The sequence below is a fragment of the Geotrypetes seraphini genome, chromosome 13, assembly GCF_902459505.1.
Source record: "Geotrypetes seraphini chromosome 13, aGeoSer1.1, whole genome shotgun sequence".
Lineage (NCBI taxonomy): Eukaryota > Metazoa > Chordata > Amphibia > Gymnophiona > Dermophiidae > Geotrypetes > Geotrypetes seraphini.
In genome coordinates, this window is record NC_047096.1 from 69,444,451 (window position 1) to 69,470,170 (window position 25,720).

Sequence of the window (25,720 nt, forward strand, 5' to 3'; positions counted from 1 at the left end):
AAAATTGTTATTTCTTTAATAAGACATTAACTATTTTTTTTGCGGCCCTCCATGTACCTACAAATTCAAAATGTGGCCCTGCAAAGGGTTTGAGTTTGAGACCACTGGGCTAAAGGAAATGCTTGAAAGATGTTCTGAAATGGTGTTCACATTTTTAAACCTGCTATATTACGGCTTTCTTATTTTGAGTCTGAAAAAAAAAATCCCAAAACAAACCCCCCCCCCAAAAAAAAAATAAACAAAGAAAAATCCTACAAATAAATTTGAGGAAAAGATAATTTAACTTTATAATGTGCTAGCTGATTACCCGGCGTTGCCCGGATCTTCCGGTATCGATAGACTTGTATTCAGTGATTACGCCTGGTAAAACGGGAAATATTTGATTGTTTATTTTGTGGACATCTTCATTTTTAGCAGCAAGAATGGCCCTGTCCATGGGGCTGAACTTGGGCTTAAACGGCATTGGGAGTATTCATCTCAGCGAGCCCAAAAACTATGGATTAGACACTAATATCTGTCATTTTCGATAATTTTTACGTCACCCCCTTTCCACCCCCACAGTATTTTATATCTGTCATTTTCGATAATTTTTACGTCACCCCCTTCCCACCCCTACAGTATTTTATATCTGTCATTTTTGATAATTTTTACGTCACCCCCTTCCCACCCCCACAGTATTTTATATCTGTCATTTCTGATAATTTTTACGTCACCCCCTTCCCACCCCCACAGTATTTTATATCTGTCATTTTCGATAATTTTTACGCACCCCCTTCCCACCCCCACAGTATTTTATATCTGTCATTTTTGATAATTTTTACGTCAGCCCCTTCCCACCCCCACAGTATTTTATATCTGTCATTTTTGATAATTTTTACGTCGCCCCTTTCCCACCCCCACAGTATTTTATATCTGTCAGTTTTGATAATTTTTACGTCACCCCGTTCCCACCCCTACAGTATTTTATATCTGTCAGTTTTGATAATTTTTACGTCAGCCCCTTCCCACCCCCACAGTATTTTATATCTGTCATTTTTGATAATTTTTACGTCAGCCCCTTCCCACCCCCTCAGTATTTTATATCTGTCATTTTTGATAATTTTTACGTCAGCCCCTTCCCACCCCCACAGTATTTTATATCTGTCATTTTTGATAATTTTTACGTCAGCCCCTTCCCACCCCCACAGTATTTTATATCTGTCATTTTTGATAATTTTTACGTCAGCCCCTTCCCACCCCCACAGTATTTTCCCCTTCCCACCCCCACAGTATTTTATATCTGTCATTTTTGATAATTTTTACGTCACCCCCTTCCCACCCCCACAGTATTTTATATCTGTCATTTTTGATAATTTTTACGTCAGCCCCTTCCCACCCCCACAGTATTTTATATCTGTCATTTTTGATAATTTTTACGTCACCCCCTTCCCACCCCCACAGTATTTTATATCTGTCATTTTTGATAATTTTTACGTCACCCCCTTCCCACCCCCTCAGTATTTTATATCTGTCATTTTTGATAATTTTTACGCACCCCCTTCCCACCCCCACAGTATTTTATATCTGTCATTTTTGATAATTTTTACGTCACCCCCTTCCCACCCCCACAGTATTTTATATCTGTCATTTTCGATAATTTTTACGCACCCCCTTCCCACCCCCACAGTATTTTATATCTGTCATTTTTGATAATTTTTACGTCACCCCCTTCCCATCCCCACATTATTTTTCCCCAGATAGTAAGTCATATGTATACCATGTTTGGTTAAAATCTCTCCATGCATTTCAGAGTTATGCTGAAACATACATACACACACACAGATATACATCCGATGTTATATAGATAGATAAACGTCATGTCAGGTTCTGTTCACTTAAGGGTTTATTGAAATACAGTTTGGTCAGAGATGCTTAAACTTTTCCATACTTTTTATTGTTCAGTGTATATTATTTGCTTTAAGTAATATACTATCAAGAATTTGTTTTGCTAGTGCTGCTTCTTCAAGGAGGAAAGTTTTGTCTGTTATCAAGGAAATACTAATCCTCCAGAGATCCCTTCTCAAATCAATATTATATGATGTAACCTCAGTACCTTGGCCCGTTTCTTACACAGCAGCATGACGATGGTCAGGTGGCCAGCTGCTGCCGCATATCCCAGGGGAGTCAGACCACTCTCTGAACTTGCATCCACGTTTGCAGCAAATTCCAGCAAGAGAGCCACCATCTCTGTGTAACCAAGGTGTGACTGAACGCACAGAATCGGGGCATTGTTCAGAACTTCTGTGCGGTAATTCACATTGGCACCACCCAAAATTAGTAACCGACTAACCTACAGAGCAAAAAAAGAAAAGAAAAAAATTCTGCCGTGCTATAGCCGTTAGTCACCTTTTTCCCCACCAAGGACTACAAAGTAATAGCCACAAAAACATGCATCAAATGTTATCCTAAATAGGCCAACAGAGGAGCAAGTCAGTTAGTAATACTAAGCAAGCATTCTGTCCATTCAGGCTGTCTTATTCCAAGCTCATTAACAGCTTCAAACATTGTCAATTTGCATTTTGTATTCCTAGATGTCTCTAGATCAGGAGTGCACAAGGTCAGTCCTCAAGATGTCCCTAGTGAATATGCATGATATATATCTGCATACATGTTTATCCCACCGTATGCAAATCTATATCATGCATATTCATTATGGATATCCTGAAAACCTGCTTCCAGCCCTCCAGGACTGCACAGCATTTCTTCCTCTCTCTTGAAATTGTTCAAAAGTGAATGGGAAAGGCCGGCAGCTAACATACCTATTCATCTACTGAACGGCAGTAACATTCTGTGACATCACTACAGACTACTGAAACTGCATAGAAAATGCTGAAACATCATTCTAGTAGAGAGTTGTGCGGGGACAGAGATCAAACCCATCCCCGTCAGTCCCCGTTGGAAATCAAATCTGTCCCCACTGGAATCAAGTCTATCCCATCCTCGCACGTAATCTCTTTAGTCCCCGCCCATCCCCAGAAACCTCTGAAGTAGTTATTTCATTTAATTATGCTACTGAATTAAAAGCTGTGGTAGAGACCCGTTTACAAATAAGCAAAGACACTTTATTAATATGGAAATATTAATTGGAAAAATACATACTTTGTAAATGAGTCTCTGCCAGAACCTCTAATGTAAATATAAAATATATATACCAATGGTCCATCAAGCCCAGTAGCCCGTTCTCATGGTGGCCAATCCAGGTCACTAGTATCTGGCCAAAACCCAAGGAGTAGCAATATTCCATGCTACCGATCCAGGGCAAGCAGTGGCTTCCCCCATGTCTTTCTTAATAACAGACTATGGACTTTTCCTCCAAGAACTTGTCCAAACCTTTCTTAAAACTAGCTACGCTATTCGCTCTTGCCACAACCTCTGGCAATGCGTTCCAGAGCTTAACTATTCTCTGAGTGAAAAAAAAATTTCCTCCTATTGGTTTTAAAAGTATTTCCCTGTAACTTCATCGAGTGCCCCCTAGTCTTTGTCATTTTTAACGGAGTGAACAATCGATCCACTTGTACCTGTTCTACTCCACTCAGGATTCTGTAGACTTGAATCATATCTCCCTTCAGCTGTCTCTTGCGTCTGCCTTCTAAAACGGCTGCCATGACCTTTCACGGGTGCTTGCGGCATTTCCTGCAGTACCACGAGATATTGCAGCAACCATTTAAGAAGGCAGCCACGAGGAGGCAGTAGCAAAAAGGCCACGCTTCTGCCACAAAAGCCCCTGCTGGGCCACCAGATACTTCAGTAGGTCTGGGGGGGGCCATAGGAGAAGAGCCTTAGGTTACTGACCCTGCCCTAGCCCATGCAGCATCTTTACCCTCCCTTCCCAAACCCCTCCAGCCCGTGCAGCTTCTCTTGCCCTCCCTTCCCAGACTTTTTTTTTTAATACATAATTTTAATATTTTAACTAATTTTTTTACTTTTTATTATTGTAAACCAACCAGATACTTGTGATGGTCGGTATATCAAAATATTAATAAACTTGAAACTTGAACCCCACCCCTCAGCTCGTGAAGCATCTTACCGACCTTTCTCTTTGGGTCACTGGCAGTGTTCCTTCGCTCCTCCATGCTACCAGTGGCTGATCCAGAAGCCTTCCTTCTGACGCGTTTGCATCAGAAAGAAGGTCTTTGGGTCAGTCGCCAATAGCGTGGAGGAATGAAGGAAGGCTGCTGGCAGCCTGAAAATAGTGAGGGAATGTGTCTGCATAGGACCCAATGCTGGAGGAAGGTACTGTACCTATGGGATCCCCAAACAAAGCAAACCCATCACCGTGGAATTCCTGTGAGTCTGGAGGGGATCCCTATGGGATCCTTGTAGACGGAAAGGATCCCCGTGGATTCCACAGGATTCCTGTTGTCTCCGTTCCCATGCAGCTCTCTACATTCTAGTACCTATAGGATTACATATGGAGGAACACACAAAACAGACAGTGGCGGAATACTTCTGATAATTCTATCATCTATCTGAAAACTGAATGATGTAGCTAATTGCAGACAGCAAAATATTCCTCTTACTAATAGAAAAGTTGCTCATATATTGTAAAGACAGAAATTAAACATCATTTAATAAGTTATAAGAGGCCTAATCACCTCTCTTGATACCTTTATGTTTGGAGTATAGAGATTCCTTAAAGATGCCAAGGCCATGGAAAGACCTTCTGTACTATACGAGATCCAGAGCCCTTGTAGGATAGAGGAAGAAACCCCTACTTTTTTACTCAACCCCTAGAAGACAGAGATCAATCATGCTTTTATTACATATTACATTATTACATTCACTATATATAAACACATAATGAAATGTTTAATTGTAAAATACAATCATGATGCCCATATCCCACATTCAATCAAAAGTGAGGAGAAAATCCCGAGGCATCCTTTGGATAAGGAAGCTGCTCATAATCCATTATTTGGGATACAGCTGGACTTGACATTTATTCTGATCCCCCAAATGCATGCAACCTTCAGAAGCTGCCTTGATCATCTGCAATAACTGCAATTTATGTACATTGAGAAGGCAAGTCTTGTCACAGTGGTCCATGCCATAATATTATCAAGGCTGGGTTACTTTAAGTCACTGGTCTCACCACAATGGATTTATAGTAATTCCAATAACTTCAGTATGCTACAGTAAAACCTATAGAAAGGTGCAAGTGATGTGATAACGTTAAACCATTCTTGTAAACATTTCAGGTCTGAGTTTAAAATAATGTCTCTGATCATAAAGGCCTTTACAGGAAATGGACTATAGTACTTGAAGAACAGGATCTCTCTCTAAGCACCCCAAGGTCTCCAAAGTCCTCCCAAGGACATTCTCATGAAAGGAAATAAACTGATGTGATATCTGCCAGACAGCCTTCTCAGGTGCCGCTCCCACACTCTGGAAAGCTCATTCTTAGGAGCTGTTTTATCTAATTCAACACTAGCTCTATTTCAGAAAGCAGATGAAAACCTGGCTTTTCTCCCAAACCTTTAATGGGTGAGTGACTAACTAGCATTTACTGCAGAAGGATTCATTTAACACATGCTTGTACCTTCTCCAACTGAACATGCAATCATTCCTCAAGCTACATAGTACCGTATTTTCACGTAGATAACGTGCACCCGTGTAAAACGCGCACACAGGTATAGCGCGCGGGAAACACAAATTTATGTAAATAAATTTTTATATACCGCGCTCACGGCTATACTGCGCATGCCGCCCCGACTCTCCTCTGGCTGCCCTGACTCTCCTCTGGCTGCCCCGACTCTCCTTTCACCCACCCCGACTTTCCTTTTGCTGCCCCGACTCCCCGTTCACTGCCCCGACTCTCCTCTGGCTGCCCCCCCTTGAAGTCCTGTCCCCCCTTGAAGGTCTGCCTGTCCCCCCTTGAAGTCCTGTCCCCATCCTGAAAGCCTGATGCCCCCCCCCCGACGCCCGATTCATCATCCGGAAGGACTGCTCGCACCCCCACCGCTCGCACTCCCACCCCGATGGACCACTCGCACTCCCACCCGAAGAACCGCTCGCACCCCCACAGCCTCCCCCCCTCCCCCATGGAGAAGCTGTCTACCTGGTTTCCGGATGCCAGTGAGCCCAGCTGCTTCCTCTGCCGGCGGTCCCGCCCCTTCTCTGAGCCCTGCGCTACGCTGCTTCCTCTTCCGGCGGTCCCGCCCTTTCTCTGACGTCAGAGACCTCTGACCTCTAATCTCCCTGCCAGCTGTTTCCTTCCTTTTTTTCCTTCTCCCTTCCCTCCTTCCCCCTATCCAACAGTAGCTCTCTTCCCATCCCTTTCCCTCTTCCCCTCCCAGCAGCATCTCTCTTTCTACTTCCCTCCAGGTGCAGTAGCAGTTCTCCTTTTATCCATCAGCTTCCCAGCCTCCAACAGTGGCTTCCTCTCCTTCCAGCAGCTCTCAGTACTTGCCTGCAGCAGTGATTTCCTTAGGCAGCCTTGGCCGCCTCTGAGGAAAGGGGAAGTTGCCAAAGTGAATCACTGCCCTGGAAGTACAGAGCTGCTAGGAGAGGAGACAGCCACTGTTGAAGGCTCCCTGCACATTCGCGACCACCCCCCCCAAAAAAACAACAAAAAAACAGCTTTGCACCGCAGGCCCTGCCGCCCAAGACAAGCCGGAGGCCCCTACCTGCCGCATCCTGCACGTGGGCAGACTCTCAGCACAAACGCTGCTGATGGCCCCAATCGAAACGCTGACCTCCCCGCGCACGCTGACCATCTCCTCTCTGCCTGCACTTTCCCCGCGGCCCTCTTCGGCGACTCGGCCGGGGCAGCGATCAAGACAGGCTGCCCACGTCGGGACCTTCCCTCTCTTGAGTCCCGCCTATTTTGTTTCAACTTCCTGTTTCCGCATAGGCGAGACTCACAGAGGGAATGCCCGACGAAGGCAGCCTGTCTTGATCGCCCGAGGCTTGGAGGAACAGAAGATTTCCGAACACCACCAGGGCAGAAAATTTAACAGCGTTCATCTCGCCGGTCCTGTGCGGACCGGCAGGAATTTTCTGCGGACTGGCACCGGTCCGCAGACCGGCGGTTGAAGAACTGTGGGCTACATCACATAATATATACAGTACCCACTAGCGGCTTCTCGCATGCATGGAGAAGATGGAGGCCAAGAGGAAGCATAACTTTTCTGATAAGGAAAGCAACCTACTGTTGCTCCTCATTACAAATAAATAAGTCCCAGCTGTTCCAGGAGGGCAGGCAGAGGGTCCACAGGAAACAGCAAGAAGGGTTTGGTAAAGTACCTGGAAGACCCTGGGAAGGTGAGGACCCACACTGCCCCAAGCCTCTACTCCTAATACCAGGGCAAACCACACAGCAACCTCACGGTTATTAGCGGTATATAAGAATTAAATTAAATTAAATTAAAAATTAAATATTGAGTGTACATATATCCAGCTCCATATAGCTGAGATCACAATACAGTGATAGGGTAAACAGTACACTATCACACTGCACACATACTGCCTTGTGCAGCTCCCATGTGCTAGAACACAATCCTTGGTTTCCACCTCCCATTCAAAAGGCAACTGTCCAGCACTAGTCAGCCTAGCCAAGACCACAACTCATCCATCCTCCTCCCCCCCCTTCAAAGATCCACTGTGTTATGACACCAGATGACATTGATGCAGTTTGCCACTGCTACTGCAGGGAAGGGGTGTTGTGATGCAGCGGAGAGAATGGGCATCTCTCCCACTGCATCACAACACAGGGGCTTTCTAGAAGTCTCTGACACTGACTGGCACCCCTGGACCAGCCGCTTATTTTTGTTGCCAAAAGCTGACACCGCTTTTTGAAAATTGCTCGGCATTTTTTAAGAATCCACCGGAGAGCTCATTTCAATGTTAAAGAGCTCATTTGCATGTCAGTGTCAGAGACTGCTAGAAACCTCACTAAAGAAAGAAATAATCCCTTTTGATAATCCGCCGCTAAACCGTCAGAAAACAGTTTAGTGACGGCGTTAAAGTTTTGAGAATCTGGGACTGAGTTAGTAGCTGATAGATTAGACCAGGAGCTGCAGTAAGTCATTCACCTTCTGCTGGATATATTGAAGAGCCAATGCTGCAGGGTGGCCTTACAGGATACATCTCACAACATTTTGTTCCAAGGAGCATAGCAAATCTTGTTCCTGAATCACAGGAAGAATAATACTCGGGGAAATCATCCTCAATTTTAGTTTGATCAGGAATTTGGTTCAGGGTCCTTGGGTATAGGACGGGACAAAATCCTCCTGTCATTTTGGGTGTGAGGAAAAACTTGGAATATAATCCCCTCCCCTTTTCCCCTGGAGGAACAAATTCAACCTTTAGAAAGGAGGAAAGTTCCTTTGTGAATACTTCCTGGTGCTGAGAGGTAAACTTTGAAGCTCTCAATGGGAAATTTGGAGGAGGCTAATGCCAATTTAGACTGTAACCCTCACAGACTATTTGAACAACCCACTGGTCTGAAGTTACAAGGGGCTACCTTTCTTGGAAAAACTTCAGTGTTCTTCCAACTGGTAGGTAATCTGAAATGAGAACTTTTATGTTGATTATTCTCTGCTAGGGCCTGTCAAAAGTCTGTCTATTGCTTAGACTGGGGAGCTGGAATGGGGCTTTTGGTCTGCAGCTGTCAGGGATGAAAGCAAGGCAGGTGGCCTGCTGTGAAGGAAAAAAGGCTTTTGAAAAAATATATATAAAAAGGATGGTGCTGATACTCACAGCAAAGTGCAGAAAGGCAGGGATAAGGCAAGAAAAAAACGCAGATCAGAGATGTAAAGGAAATGTGTCTGAACAGCTTTGGGGAACACAAAGAACTGAGGGCCTTGCACAATTAGGATGGGTGAGAAGGCATGCACATATGCATACTTGGCAGCATCCAAACTGGGGTTCTGTCAGTGACATCACCCATCTGTGGTAATCAAGATAAGGAAATTGGGTCATTAGGGCATAGACAGGGGGTGGGTAAGCAGAGTGGGCAGACTTGATGGGCTGTAGCCCTTTTCTGCCGTCATTTTCTATGTTTCTATGTTTCTATCTTCTGCCCTACATGTCCTCATCCAACAAGAACCTCATAAAAATACATCTCTGAAGGATATGTCACAAATTACTGAGAGGTTTTGACTGTACTTGTAATACTTTCAAGTTTTAATGCTCTCTAAATGTCAAGGCTGTGAAAGCTGGTTTTATATTTTTTTGTCAATGTACATGTTAAAAAGGGAATTGTGAAGCTTGTGATGATTATATATGCAATAGCAAAGGTAAGACAAAGCTAATTCTTATTATCATACCTTAAATATGTGTGCTTTGAGGATATGATGTCCCAGTTCTATGGTCTGTTGTCGGTTCAGCTTTCCTTCTTGACGAGAAAACCAGAAGGCAAGCAATGTGTGGCCACTTCTGAAAATGAGATGAAGAATGTGAGAAAAATCAAGGTATTCTGCTTCCTTTAAAAGCATTTAACAGAAGCATTATAGTACTACAAGTCTTGGAGAAAAATAAGATGTCATGTAAAGAAAAGTTGCTTACCTGTGATGGGGGTTCTCTATAGACAGGGAAATGCGGCCACACTATGAGGTGGTTATTGATGAGAGTCTCAGGTGCCAGATTAGTTCTTTAGCTCAGAGAGGTCTAAAAAGGCCTCGCTAAGCATACTTGAGAGTTCTCGTGCTGCCCCAGACTTGTCTCTCTTCTCAGTCCATAATAGAACAAAGGTTGATGATTTTTTTTCAGAGGGGGAATAGGATTAAGCAGAATAGTCCCAAAACAATCAAAATATACAGCTAAACAGTCTCTGAGTAAATGTTGATTAGATACAGTCCCAAACACACAATGCAAGCCTTCCTCAAAGCTGTTGCTGGTTCCTCAGCCAATTAATAGTCCAACACTTGGAAAGTTTCAAAGGAAAACCAAAACAGTCTCTTGTGTTGATATCTTCAGCCTGTGCCAGTGCTATAGTACTGGCCCTCCCAGCAGCTGATATGCTAGCCAGGCAGTGTGCTCTGCGTGGTTATAACTTTGCCAATCAAAGGCCCTCAATCCCACCACAGAAAACGCGGAACGAACCCCACTGCCTGGGACTGGAACAGTCCTTCCCCTACCCAGGGAAACAGAAAAACTCAAAATTCAAAATAAGCCTTTCACAGTTCTCACCGGTGCCTCCAAGCACCCTACCTCCTTCAGGGTTAAAAAAAAGAAAACTATGAAGTAGCTTAGATAAGCAAGGTTTCAGTTATTCACTTAGGCAGTTTCAACTACTTGCCTCTGAAACAGCAAACCTCCATGGGCAGGGCTCCATTCTGTAGCTCAGCATATGGCTCTGGTTCCAGCTCCAGCTCCATGTCCTAAGGATCTTCAGGCATGCAGAGAGGCGGTTCCACTCCAGCCTCAGTCAGGTCCATGCTTTCCATATGCTCGCTGCCATTCAGAGCTCTCAACCCTGAGCGCCGCTGCTCCTCCTTCTGTTTCTGTGTCTGCTTCTGCCTTTCTAACAGCTCAGCTCTCTGGGTTAACAGTCTGCAGCCACGCCCCAAACCCTCAGGTGAAAAGGATTTCCTAGGAACTAACCTAGGGCTGTGTGGGGGATGGGAAATCTGCACCTCTGCTCTCCCGCTCCCTCTATAAGTCAAAGAAGGAAAGTCATCCAACTTGTCAGTTTGGGGTTTAAATGGGGCTGTTTGTGTAGTGTCTGCTCTTGAACTGTGCACTGCTCTAGGGATAGACCTAGCAGGCATAGGCTGCATACCACAGCATGCGCTGGACCTCCGGGCTGGCAGAGATTTTTTTCCTTTTTTTCACTTCTTTTGGAACCCGTGATTTTAACCTTCTTAGGTCTGTGAGTTAAAACCACGGGCTAGCACTGCGGGGAAGGGTGGAAAAGTCGGGGCAGCGGGAGGTGTTAGGGCAGGCAGATCGGGGCAGCGGGAGAGTCAGGGCTGCAGGAGGCGTTCGGGGTAGCAGGAGATCGGGGCTGACATAGCAGAGAGCAGGGCAACAGAAGGCAGGTCAGTCGGAAAGGACTTGAGTGACTGGTCCTCAGCAGTCGCTTGTTTGTGATCGGCCAGCCCAGTCGGTGTTGCAGGGTTTTGCTTTGTGAATCACATCCCTGCCTACTTTGCATACCATCGCCCTCATTTGCATGCGTGGATCGGAGGATGGTCAACAGAGAGGTTAGTGTAGTGCAGGAGGGAAATCTGGTTGCAAAAGGGTCGCAAACTGATCGGAACACAATCGGTTTGCTTTGTGACTCTAACCCTAAGTAGATAGTAAGAGGATTAACAACAACGTGGAAAAATGCAAGGTCATGCATATAGGGAAAAATAACCCGTTGTTCAATTACAAATTGGGGGGGGGGGGCATTGTTGGGAGACAGCAGTCTTGAGAGAGACTTGGGTGTGCTGGTGGATGCATCACTGAAGCCATCTGCACAGTGCGCAGCAGCCTCGAAAAAAGCCAACAGGATGCTGGGCATCATAAAGAGGGGCATAACAACCAGGACGTGGGAAGTCATCATGCCATTGTATCGAGCGATGGTGCGTCCACATCTGGAATACTGCGTTCAATATTGGTCGCCGTACCTCAAGAAGGACATGGCAGTACTTGAGAGAGTCCAAAGGAGAGCAACGAAACTAGTAAGAGGGCTGAAACACTGCCCATACGCCGAGAGGTTGGATAGGCTGGGGCTCTTCTCTCTGGAAAAAAGGAGGCTCAGGGGAGATATGATAGAGACCTTCAAGATCATGAGGGGCATAGAGACGGTGGATAGGGACAGATTCTTCAGACTGAAGGGGACAACAGATACGAGGGGGCATTCAGAGAAACTGAAGGGAGATAGGTTCAAAACAAATGCAAGGAAGTTTTTTTTCACCCAAAGGGTCGTGGACACTTGGAATGCGCTACCGGAGGAAGTGATCAGGCAGAGTACGGTACAAGGATTCAAACAGGGATTGGATGGATTCCTGAGGGATAAAGGGATCGTGGGATACTGAGAGAGGTGCTGGGATATAACACAGGTATAGAAAGCTAACCAGGTAATAAGTATAGAAACCCAACCAGGTCGTGCATGTGCAAGACCGGAGGGTCAAGACTTCAATGGGAAGATAGGACTCAATGGGAAACCAAGGTGGCAAGGGGGCCCCTTCTGGTGATTCAGACAGGTCGTGACCTGTTTGGGCCGCCGCGGGAGCGGACTGCTGGGCAGGATGGACCTATGATCTGACCGGCGGAGGCACTGCTTATGTTCTTATGTTCTTATGAGGGTGAGGGATTAAGAAGTTTAGTAAGGGTATTATGAATCAGTATAGTTCACATGAAAAGAAAAGACAACGGAGCTGAGGAATGTCTAAAAAAAGCAATGGTTGTATCAAACAAGCCTCTAGCCAAGCATAAGCAAAAATGTTAGCTAGAGAGAAGAGGATTAGCTTTGCTAGTAGGAAGAAAAAAAGGCGGGAGCAAACTCCATTCATGAGATCTAGGGTATAGAGAAAACAGTAGAAATCAAGCGATACAACAATTAGGAAAACACATTATTTAGTAAGAACTGTGAGGGTAGTGACAATGGGAAGCACTAAGCAATAGTTTGAGGATATATAAAAAAGTCGTAGCTATAAATTTTAGTAGTTGGTGAGGAGCAGACTTTGTAAAAGCCAAGGGTTAACATATATTACCTAAAAAGAATATACCTGGCTTTGCCCACTAGAGAAAGGGAGACAGCAGCTCTTTTTGAGATATACTGTCTTAAATTAAGCCAGCGAAGAAATCATCAAGTCAAGGAGATTTACAGCCATTACATAGAAAAAGCAATAGAGAGATAAGCAGGGAGTACAATTGAGATAAAGTGCTAGTTAAAACAGGACCTGTAAAGCAATATTGCAGAGGAGAAAGTAAACAGAAAGAAAATTCAGCTACCCTATAAACTGATTACAGTTAGTATTAAGGGAATGAGAGGTAATTAAACTTAATTTGGTAAAGTGAAAACAGCTAGATCTGTACCTTAAAGTGAGACGACCGGAGAAGGCAGGAAGCCGACTCTGATCTTGGGATATTTTGAAAAGAAAGCAGACAACATTATTTTACAGCAAATAGGAGAGTACTGCTATTATATGAAGAGGACATAGTAATAAGATAAGCAAAATGATAAAGAGCAGTACCTCGGAAAAAAGTAGGAGAGCGGGGGGAAAGAGAAAGCAGGAGTACATAAAACCCAGCCGCAGAGTGTCGGAATATTAGACAGATTAGCACATGGGGTACAATCTTAAAAACTGTTGATTAGACATGAAAGAAATCAGTTCGGGAGAGATTAAAAGGTGGTAAGTATCAACAAGAGTCATATAACTTTTAAGTTGTCATTAAGTCATTGCATTATAGCCCCTGCTAGATCTTGCGTGGGGTCCTTTTGAAGTGCCTTGTAGGCCTTTTGTGTCGCTAAGTTGGCGTCTAGCTTCATTCTCATAATCAACCCTATTCATAACCACCCTTATTGTAAAACTAAGTCCAGATGGGTGCCCCAGGCCCCATGGACCCCCTGATATTTGCTTTCAAAGATGTGGTTGTTAGGGAATTGAAAGATATCCAACTGAATTGGGATAACGGAGGGTTATACAATATTACTAGAACACAACACCAGGCTTTTCAACAACTATTAGGTAATGACAATATTATCATTATTAAAGCAGATAAGGGGGGTGCTGCGGTGGTTATGAATAGGGTTGATTATGAGAATGAAGCTAGATGCCAACTTAGCGACACAAAAGCCTACAAGGCACTTCAAAAGGACCCCACGCAAGATCTAGCAGGGGCTATAATGCAATGCCTTAATGACAACGTAAAAGTGGGCACTCTTACAAAGAAAGAGTATCTTTTTCTGTTTGAGAAAAATCCTAGGACTCCAAAAATTTCTTTCGTTCCTAAAATACATAAAACTTTGGACGCCCCGCCCGGATGTCCGATTGTTAATACCCGTCAATCGATTCTTGAACCCCTCTCAAAATTTGTGGACTTTTTCCTTAAGGATGAGGTTTTTAAAATTAGATCTTTCATAAGGGATTCCACCCTCTTTTTGAGGAAACTGGCTTCGGCTGACATACGTACACATGATAGATGGTTGGTCACTTTAGATGTAACTTCCCTTTACACCCAAATCCCCCAACTTCAGGCACTTGAGGTGATACAAGAAGTATTAGACAATAGGCCCACTCCCCAACGAATTTCAACGGAGTTCTTGTTGAAACTGGCACAATGGGTCATCCTTGATAATTTTTTTCAATACCAGGACCAATTTTTCCAACAGACCCAGGGGATTGCGATGGGGGCTACTATGGCCCCCTCAGTAGCTGCCCTCTATATGGCCAGATTTGAGGATAGATTCGTCTATACATCTAGGTGGTACACCCATGTATCTTTTTGGGGACGCTTTCTCGATGACATTTTCTTAATTTGGGAGGACACCAGGGAACGTCTTGATGAGTTTTTTTCATACTTGAACTCAGTTGATCCTAATATCACATTTACAATGGCATGCCATCAAACACACATCCAATTTTTGGATATTGCTATCACCATTACTGGTGACGAGGTCCACACCTCAATCTTTAGGAAGCCGGTCACCCGTAACACACTTCTACATTTTGATAGCTTCCACCCGTACAAATTATGCTTTAACTTACCAGTGGGGCAATTTCTACAGATACGGCAGATATGCTCATCTGTAGAAGAATTTCGGAGGCAGGCCAATTTACTATCTGACCGGCTACGGGTGAGAGGCTATCCAAATAGAGCCATTAAGCAGGCTTACAAGAGGGCAAGATTTGCCCAACGTGAACTCCTTCTTAACGAATCCGACACCACACAGGAGGAGGAGAGTGAGACCCTCACATGCGTCCTTCCCTTTTCTACAGCTGTTAATTTTCTAGTACAGGCCATGAGGAGACACTGGCATATAGTACAGGGACATTTCTTCTTGTACAATTTTCCAAGAATTGCATACTTGAGGGGGACGATGTTGGGCCAAAAATGCAACTTCCAAAAATATGGTTGTAGGAAAACAAAGAGTGGAGGACAGCATACAGCTTGTGGGAGATGTCAATGGTGCCACCTTACGATTGAGGGGAGGTCGTGGAAAGTCCCAAGAAGAGACAAATTCTTGGAATCTTTGAGTGATACTGACTGCAACACCAGTGATGTCATATACATGATTATCTGTCCATGCAATCTAATATATGTGGGACGCACATCAAGGCCAATACGGGTTAGATTGACCGAACATAAATCTCGGATTTTGAATAAAGTTGAAAAAGCCCCTTTGGTTGACCACTGGCTGGTTCATAACCATAAAGTTGAGGATATGAGATGGAGGGTTATCGAGAATGTTGTGGGGAGGGATGGTGGGAAAGATTTAATTAAGTTGAATGAACGAGAGCAGAGAAACATCTTTTTTCTTAATACAGTCGAACCTTATGGACTTAATTGTGAGTTGGAGTGGGTTTCATTGTTTTGATAGATTCTGACCAATAGGGCTCCATTGTTTTGACCGATTCTGACCAATAGGACTTAAGGGGAGGAGTTACTGGTACCAATGGGAGGACACTATATAAACACCAGTGTACACGCCGACGCCATCTTGCTCTTTTACAAACATAGTCAGAGTCAGATGACAAAGGCAACCCGGTAAGACAATTGGATTTTAAAGTTGGGTAGTAATTCATAAAACTTAGCAGGTGGGGTGATGTTATAGAATAAGCACTAATGTCACCTTCCTGTTACTATTTTAGGGGGACCCTTGATACAGCACAGACGGTGCGAAACATGTCGAGTCATGTTCCCAGGGTTTAGCTGGCATAAGATAAGTACACTGAACCTCAGTATTTCTTACTATTACCTAATAAATTTTTTATTTAAACACATTATTTAAACAAAAAGCACTTATAAATGAATGAAATAGCCAGCGATGATTGTACCACAAAATTTCTTCTCGCAGTAACAAGATATTACAGCGGTGGAGTGGTGGGGCTGAGGCTTTTTCATTTATCCACTCATGAGTCTGCAAGGTTAAGATTCTTATCCAGTATACACTTTTTATAAAGATAATAATCAAGACACCAAAAGGGCAACTCTATCTTCCTCTGTCATTATAAAGTTTAAGCTCAGTCTGTGAAAATTTCAGGCTCTTTGAGTCAGGGGAGCTACTACTTCAACAAGATACAATGTTTGCTCTATTGTTTGCACTGGCAGATGTTATGAAAACAGCAGGTACAAACTGAGTACAATTAATTTATAGTGTTTGAACAGAAAAGCATGCACTGTGCTCCCTGCCAAGTGATCCAACATTTTGGTCTGTTGATAAACTCCTACAGCCTCAGATTCTATCAGCATTAATTAGAGCCATACAAATTATATCTGGAAATAAAAAATGAAATGTGAATTTTTAAGAGCTGTAAATGAATATAAAACAGGTAGAAACGTATTTGGACATCGATTAGCCCGCCTACTCCATAGGGCTTTAAACTAGGTAAGTTGGGGGAGGGTACATACTTATATCCCAGAGCAGTAAGAAACCACCCTGAGGAGGCAAGTGGCATTCACACTACCAAGTCTAAGGTAAGTACCAAGGATATCCACAATATTTCAGGGAGAAAGATCACTGATAATTTAGGAGCCACACTAACTCATAAGGGAATCTCTTCACAGATATGGAGGGCTATGTATGTTAATGCACACAGCTTGGGCAATAAAATTCTAGAATTAGAGACTGAGATAACAAATGCCGATCTTGACGTGATAGCGATATCCGAAACCTGGTTCACGGAATCGCATGGGTGGGATATGGTTATACCAGGGTACAACCTACTTCATTGCGACCGAGTGGGTAAATTGGGAGGAGGAGTAGCGCTATACACTAAGGAAAGCATCAAAACCACCAGAATCACAGATATTAGATACACCGGGGAATCCCTCTGGGTGAACCTGGCCAGAGGGAAAGAAAAATGCCTATACCTTGGTGTGATATATAGACCTCCCAGGCAACAGGAGGACAAAGACATGGAATTAATCGAGGACATAGAGAACATCACACTGCGCGGGGACTCAGTAATGCTAGGAGACTTCAACATGCCAGATGCAGATTGGAACACACTCTCCGCGACTACGGGTAGCAGCAAAAGAATATTAAACTCCATAAAGGGTGCAGGTCTCAAGCAATTGGTGTTGGAGCCCACCAGGGACCAGGCGTTACTAGACCTAGTCCTCACCAATGGAGATAGCGTCACGGAAGTCTCAGTAGGAGACACACTGGCCTCCAGCGACCATAATATGGTATGGCTCAACCTCAAGAAAGGTTTCCCTAAGACAAACACAGCAACAAGGGTTCTCAACTTTAGAGGTACAGACTTCAACCGCATGGGAAATTTTGTCCATCAGGAGCTACATAAACAAGCAAAATCTGACAATGTGGAGGATATGTGGTCGTCTCTGAAATCCATACTTCATGAAGCAACAGACCGATACATAAAGACAGTAAGTAAACGCAGGAGAAACAAAAGACCCCAATGGTTCAGTAAAGAAATTTCAGACCTAGTTAAACAGAAAAAAGACGCATTTATCACCTACAAACATTTAGGCAGAGAGGGGGCAAAAGAGGACTATCTAGACATATCTAAAGCTGTCAAAACAGCAGTCAGAGAGGCCAAACTCCGAATGGAGGAAGAGTTAGCACGGAAAATTAAGAAAGGGGATAAATCTTTCTTCAGCTATATTAGTGACAGGAAAAGAAACAAAGATGGGATAGTACGCCTGAAGCAATCGGACGGTAACTTTGTGGAATCAGATTCTGAGAAGGCAGAACTACTAAACCAATACTTCTGTTCAGTATTTACCCGAGAAGCGCTGGGAGTTGGTCCACAGCTGCAGGCAGGAGATAACCAGAAAGACCCGTTTCAAGATTTTGAATTTACGCCCAGTAGCGTCTACGACGAACTTTCAAGACTCAAAGTAAACAAAGCCATGGGACCGGATAACCTACATCCCAGAATGCTCAGGGAGTTAAGGGAAGTCCTGGCAGAACCATTATCTGTTCTTTTCAATCTTTCCCTAAGCACAGGAAGGGTCCCCTTGGACTGGAAAACCGCCAATGTAATCCCACTCCACAAAAAGGGCTGCAGGACAGAGACAGCAAACTACAGACCAGTGAGTATATAAGGTAGCACCATGGAGCGATACAGGGGCATTATAACATTCTTAGTCCTGTTAATCATCCCTTTTTTTAATAATTCCTAGCATCCTATTTGCTTTTTTGGCCGCCGCCACATATTGGGCGGAAGATTTCATCGTATTGTCTATGATGACACCCACATACTTTTCTTGGGCGTTAATCCCCAAGGTGGACCCTAGCATCCGGTAACTGTGATTCAGGTTATTCTTCTCAACATGCATCACTTTGCATTTGTCCACATTAAATTTCATCTGCCATTGTACGCCCAGTCTTCCAATTTTCTAAGGTCGGCCTGCAATTTTTCACAATCCGTATGCGTTTTAACAACTTTGAACAGTTTAGTGTCATCTGCAAATTTAATCACCTCACTCGTCATTCCAATTTCCAGATCATTTATAAATAAGTTAAATAGCACTGGTCCCAGTACAGACCCCTGCGGTACTCCACTGTTTACTCTCCTCCATTGAGAAACATGACTATTTAGCCCTACCCTCTGTTTTCTATCCGATAACCAATTCCTAATCCACAACTGAACTGTGCCACCTATCCCATGACACTTTAATTTTCCCAGGAGCCTCTCGTGAGGAACTTGATCAAAAGCTTTCTGAAAATCTAGATATACTATATCAACTGGCTCACCTTTATCCACATGTTTGTTCATATCTTCAAATCAGTCAAGCAAATTTGTGAGGCAAGATCTCCCTTGGCTGAACCCATGCTGACTCAGTCTCATTAAATCATACTTGTCTACGTGTTCCACAATTTTATTTTTTATAATTGTTTCTACCATTTTGCCCGGCACCGAAGTGAGGCTTACCGGTCTGTAATTTCCCAGATCTCCCCTAGATCCCTTTTTAAAACTCGGCATAACATTGGCCACCCTCCAATCTTCAGCTACTATAGACGATTTTAGCGACAGGTTACAGATCACTAACAGTAGGTCAGCAATTTCATTTTTGAGTTCTTTTAATATCCTGGGATATATACCATCCGGTCCTAGTGATTTATCACTTTTTAACTTGTCGATTTGGTTCAGTACATCTTCCAGATTCACCGAGATTTCTTTCAGTTCCTCCACATCATTACCCTTGAAAACCATTTCCGGTTCATGGTAGATCTCTTACATCTTCTTCCGTAAAGACCGAAGCAAAGAATTCATTCAGTCTTTCTACTGTGGCCTTATCCTCCCCGAGCGCCCCTTTCGCTCCTAGATCATTCAATGGTCCCACAGATTCCCTCACAGGTTTTCTGCTTCTGATGTATCTAAAAAAAATTGCTATGAGTTTTTGCCTCTTGAAAGGTATTGATATACAAACACATTTTTCCAGAGATGAAAAAGCAGCAGATCTAGAGGGCATGAATTGAGGTTACAGGATGGTAGACTATGAAGTAACATCAAGAAATATTTTTTCACTGAAAGGGTGGTGGATTAATGGAACGCACTCCTGATAGAAGCTGAAGATATAAAAACAGTGAGAAAATTCTTTAAAATGTGTGGGATAAACAGGGGCGCTAAACAGAAAGAGGATGGAATCAAAACAATTAAATGACCTCATGGCTGTTGATGTGGTCTAAACACCTCTCCTGCTTATATAACACAACTCCAGCAACTGGGAGTTTGGTGTCAGATAGACTTCCGTATTCCTTGTTCCATAAATGGCAAAGATGGCTCAGGATGGGCAACTCCTATAGTTGGGCAGTAAGGCCAGTGCTAGGCAGATTTCTATAGTCTGTGCCTTGAAAATGGCAAACACAGAGAAAGATCAGCTGTGTACTTTATATCAAATTAATATCATATGTTAGGAGTGCAGGAGCTGTGTATCTCAGTTGGGAAGGGGAAGACTTATTAAGGTTGAGATTGGCAAGTAATTTGTTTAGCAATATTGTTGGTTTAATCATGTATTGACATTGTATGATGATATGCTACATCCCTAATAATAAAACCACTCTATGGACTCTGAGTATTGGAATACTGTTATGGTATTGTGTTTCAAGACAGCATCGTATATAACTGTCTGTATGTGGCTAATTGCTTGCTGCCTGATCTGCAATACCAGTGTACCAGTGTTTAATCACAAAGATGTATAAACTGTAAAGTGAAGGATATGGCTCTGGCTGTCTTGTCAAGCAGACTGGGTGGACCATGCAGGTCTTTATCTGCCATCATTTACTATGTTACTCCTGACACAGCTGAAAAGAAGACAATGTCCCAAGGGACCCCCAGAACGTAGTCTTCAAGGACAGGTCCTGGGCTGGTGTAGCAGGAACCAAGGACAGGAAATTAACAGGTATGAATAAATTTCTTCTTCCTGCTAGCCCAGTCCAGACAAACAGGATTTACAGAAGCAATTCCCTATAAGATAGGTGAAGACAATGCTCCCTTTGCCAAGGCCACAGTAAGGACTGACAGCCTGGGAATATTCATTTTAAAACTGCCATCTTGATTTTCAAGGCTAAAATGAATAAATGGCCAAAGCTGAATCAGGGTTTTTGTTAGGTTTGCTATTCCTGCATGAGCGTTAATATCTTTAAATACTATTGCAATAAGTTTCCTGCCAAAACTGTTTTCACTTTGGAGTTATGATTTGTTTGTAGCTATGCTCAAAACCTTTAGATGTTTGTGACTCCTGATGCAGGTGATTATGATGGAATAAGGCACCATGTCAAGTCATTTATTTGAGCATTGTTTACTAGCCTATTTTTGAACATTTGGCCTCTTTTAATCTAATCTAGTGCTTGGCTTTATATACCGAGTCATCATTCTATGAAAGCTCAACTCGGTTTACAATAGTTAACTTAGACAGATAACAACCATTAGAAATAGAAATAAATTTAAAGAAAATCAATTTTCGAAATGTTAAAACGGTTTTTAAAGATTTATGAAAAAATTGAAGCAAACCAAAACTCCTTAAAAGAGTTGGAAGATCATTCCAAAGTTGAGAAAATTTAAAAATCAAAGATTGACTAAGAACCTTAACTCCTTTAATCCCTTTCCTGGATGGAAGGGATAATTTAAATTGTTGATTGCCTCTTGCAAAAGAGAATCTATAAACATTCCACGATAAAGGAATAAGAGGAGTAAGAATTCCTATAGGATTTTAAAAACAAAACAAGCACCCTTCATTGGCTCTTGCAGGTCTTTTTCTTGTTTTTATGTCAATAAACCTTGGCTATTTTTTTTTCCTACATCTTTGGTGACTCTCCTTTGTTTTTAACATAAACATTTTGTCCCCCCCCCCTATTTTTTGTATTAGGAGCAGAATATAACACACATTAAATAAACTGTATTTTTGTTATATACCATCAACAAAAATTAGCAATTTGCGCCATGAATGTAGAGAACAATTTTATAACAGAGCAACTAAATGGCATCTGATTGGAGCTATTTTATAAAGCGACTACTGTACATTTCTTTAGGTTAGATAATATGCATATAATTTAGGCACAAGTTCCTATGTCAGCTATAGAGTTGATATAAATGCTTCTGGTTAAATGCTGGCAACATGCATGTAACTAGCAGGATTCTATAAGCTATATCTAAGTCCCGTCTGTGTTCCACCCAGATTCTGTTCATGTATGCAGGGTCGGATTAAAGAACAGGCTCATTAGGCACGTGCCTAGGACCCAAAATTGTTAGGGGGCCTACTGAAGGAAGGCAAAGAGAGAGCCTTTTTTTTCAAACAGCAACGGGCGGCACTTAAGATGAGCAACGGGCCCCCCCCCAGCCACGGCACGGCGATGGGCAGCACTTAAGATCGGCAATGGCCCCCCCCTCCTCCCCAGCGACGGCATTCAAGATCAGATAGTGGAGGGGTGAAGGAAAGGGGAGGATTGTTGTGAAAAGAGGGAAACTGAAGATTGAATAGTAAGAAAGAATTTAATTTAGACGGAAGCAGAAAATAGAGAAAGAAGTCCAGAGAAGGAGGGGAGAGAGAGATGTCAGAGAACGGGGAAGGAGACAGAGATATCAGGTCTGAATGGAGAAAATGAAAAGAGAAAGATGCCGGACCATTAGGGAACAGAGGGAAGATGATAGATGCCATACCAAGGAGGGGCGGCAGGAGGAGAGATGGCAGGGGGAGACAGACAGTTTCTGGAAGGGGCTTGCATAGAACTAAAACTACACATCTCCCTCCGTATTCGTGGGGGATGCGGGCGGACCATAGGCACGAATACGGAAAAACCACGAATAACTTTTTAAATGTTATTCGCGGTTTTTAGAAAAAGCCTTCCGTTTTTATTATTGGAATCGCAAATAACTTTTCTACAGCGATTTCTGGGCAGGCAAGCAAGCAAGCAGCAATTTCTGGGCAGGCATGCTGGAAAGAATCCTTTCTCCCTGTGGATGCAGGGAAGCAGTGCTTTTCTCAGTGCACACTGGGAAGCATGGAAGCAGCGAATTTGTGGAAGAAAGCATGGTAGCAGCAATTTTCAGAGTGAATGGTAAGAGATACAATTTTTTATCGGTACAGTAAAAGGAAAAAGAACTTTAATGATGATGTAATTTTAGGGGGCAAATAAGCGAATCCATGGATACGGAGGGAGAAGTGTACACTGGCACTGGTATGGTAATCTTTGTTGTTTGTTTTGCATTTTAAAATACAAGTGGAAATAAAGAAGTAAATAAGAAAACAGGTAAATAAATGGGGGTGGGGTGTTTGCGGGGCAGGGGTTGACTCGATTGATCCCTGGAATAGAAGCAATGACAACCTCTATCAAATTTCTTTGTTAGACTGTGTCTTAGTCTTCTCTCTAGTGATCATTTTTCTCTTCTGTCCTGTTCAATTGTGGCATTACTTTCTTAAATTGGATACTTTATGTTCAATCTTTTTATTGAAATACAGAATTCCAAAATCCAGACAAGCAATACAAAATATAAGATTTGTTGTTCCTGATATACTCTCAGCTGCTAATCCAACCTAAAACCCTCCCCCCTACGAACAAAGAACAAGCTATCCAAAAGATCAGTTGTGCTCATGGCCACGATACCTGTACCGTAAGCAAAAGACAAGAAAAACATTCATGACTTAAACAAAGATATAAAAAATATCAATACACCCAGAGCACCTCTGTCAACCAACCCCAAGCTAAGAAACTAACCAATGGGCTACTAGGGGACTAAAAACAAACAAACAAAAAAAAATAGAAAAAGATACTAAACCCATAAGGACAATAAATTGGATACTTTCATTTGTAAACTGCTTGGATGTATCTTACTAAAGCTGGTATAGAAAATGCCAAATAAACACTAAACCTCAGCATTGTATATCTACAGACACTAAACCTCAGATTGTATATCTACAGTTAGTATTCTTTTTCCTCATGTCTCTCATTTTGCACATCCAGACTAAATGCCTTTGGGCAGTAGCAAATAACCCAGAAAACATAAGTAGAGAAAAAAAAATTTTTTTTAGATCCTCTATAGGCTTGTTGTACTACTTATGCAAATCATTTAGAGATTGCATAAGATGCTGTCTTCATAGGATCCAGTTTTAATTATTTTAAAATATTTTTGTGCAGTGCATACTAGTGCTGCCCGGTTCGCGATTCGAATCAATTCAGGTGAATTGATTCGAATCGATTTGTTTTTGAAGAAAATCGGACTTACCGATTTGTTGCCCCCCTTGATAGAGACCCATTCAGGCTTTCCCTCTGCCACTGAAGTCCTTGCTTCTGATGTAACTTCTGGTTTTGCAAAACTGGAAGTTACATCGAAGCAAGGACTCCGGTGGCAGAGGGAAATCCTGAACGGGCCTCTGCGTGCAGATCAGCGGCAGCAAGGCTCTCTCCTTCCCGGGCATTAGTATTTCTCCTCTCCTCCCTGGCCAGGCAAAAGCAGCGGTAGCAAATGCAATTCACTACCCTGCCCCTACTCCAGGCGTCTTCTCTCCTTTCAGCCGCCCAAGAGGAAACAGGAAGTTTTCAATGAGTGCGGGCCACAGTGGGGAGAATACGCAAGGAGTGGTGGCAAGAGTGGATCACTAAATAACTACCGCCACTGGCAACATGTTGTAATGTCAAAATAAAGGTAGATGGAGGGAGAGGGGATATGGACTTGGGGGAGCTGGTGGATTGGAAGAGAGATGGGGAGAAGATGGATGGGAGAAATGAACTTGGTGGAGGGGGGAAGATGGGCTTGGGGTAAATCATGGAGAGGGGAGATGGGGAAGAAAAAAAATAATGGCTCTAAAAACAGGGGAGGGAGAGAGATGGTGGACAATGGGATTTAGGGAGGGAAGGGAGAGAAGTTGGACACAAGGGATGGTGTGTGTGTATTTGGGGAGGGGATAGAGATACTGGATAGGAGGGCAGTTAGAAAGAGAAAGGGAGAGCTAGTGGGGAAGGAGGGAGAGATGCTGGATGAAAGGGTAGTTGAGAAAATGAGAAATGGTGAATCTGGGTATGGTGGGATCCATCGCTGCAGCTAAAGGAATAGAGGAGGAAAAAAGGAAAGATGCCAGACCTCCAGGGGAGGGGAGGGGAGTGAAGGGAAATGGAAGGGGAGAACAGAAATGGAAGATGGATAGAGAAAGAAGACAACAAAAAATGGGCAAGAGACCCTGGCAAGAAAGTTATCATAAGACATTTGTTGCAGAGCCTGGGACCAACCTGATTTGAAAAATGACCAGACAACAAAAAGTAAAAAAATAATTTTATTTTTTGTTTTGTGATTACAATGTGTCAGATTTGAAATTTGTATCCTGCCAGAGCTGGTATTAGTCCGTGAATGTGAGCTAGGATTTAACAGAGAGAGGAAAAGTCTTTTTTGTTTGTTTAATTTGTTTACACCATAGCACCAATGTGGGTAGGAGAGGGCAAAGGAGGTGAAGAGGCTATAAAACAAACTCATCAGGATGTTTGGGAAAAAACACCCAATTGTGCAGGAAAATCGAATCGAAAAATTGATTCAATGGGCTGAATCAAATCAAAATATTACCTCAAACAACGCTGGATTTATGTTCTGAATTCTGTAAATCCTAATGGATTGAATGACGAATTAGAATGGACCTTGCTATTCTAATCTGGTAGGGAGAGCTGTCCATTTCGTCACTAAAATGTAATAGCATTTGTAAAGTCTTTAATAATTTTGCTCCTCCATGCTTTCCATAGTCACTTTTCTCCCCGTTGTTCTGGGGAGATTAGCTGACTGAATTCAGGGAGGATTTAAACAGCTCTAAAAAACACTGCCGCCATTTTCATGGATGAAGTGGTCTATGTTACTGGCGACTTAAATCTGAGGTGGGTTTGATTCCTATTCTTATATTGATGTTTTACAGAGCAATTGGCTAATAGAATATTTCTGTTCGTTCTTTAGGGACTGCACCTTGAAAAAGCTTATCAGTGAAACATGTCGGTGAATTTTATGTCCCCGATTTAATCCACACGAATGAAAGCTAAGTACTAACTATTCAAAGTATCGGTGGCGTACCTAGCATATGTGACACCCTGGGCCCATCATTTCCCTTCTGTGTCTGTTAGAGTTACCATTCCACCTATTTT

At 43.0% G+C, this 25,720-nt stretch overlaps 1 protein-coding gene across 5 annotated transcripts in view; it reads right to left on the reverse strand.

Annotated features, from left to right (window-relative positions):
- Window positions 1-25,720, reverse strand: part of TANC2 (tetratricopeptide repeat, ankyrin repeat and coiled-coil containing 2) — a 460,847-nt gene that overhangs the window by 75,507 nt on the left and 359,620 nt on the right. For all 5 annotated transcript variants that reach the window (XM_033917627.1, XM_033917630.1, XM_033917629.1 and 2 more), the window contains 3 exons: window positions 9,309-9,417; window positions 4,647-4,769; window positions 2,093-2,329 (listed from right to left, as the gene is read on the reverse strand). In XM_033917627.1, the coding sequence (XP_033773518.1) occupies window positions 2,093-2,329; window positions 4,647-4,769; window positions 9,309-9,417 (469 nt within the window). The remainder of the gene's footprint in view (window positions 1-2,092; window positions 2,330-4,646; window positions 4,770-9,308; window positions 9,418-25,720) is intronic.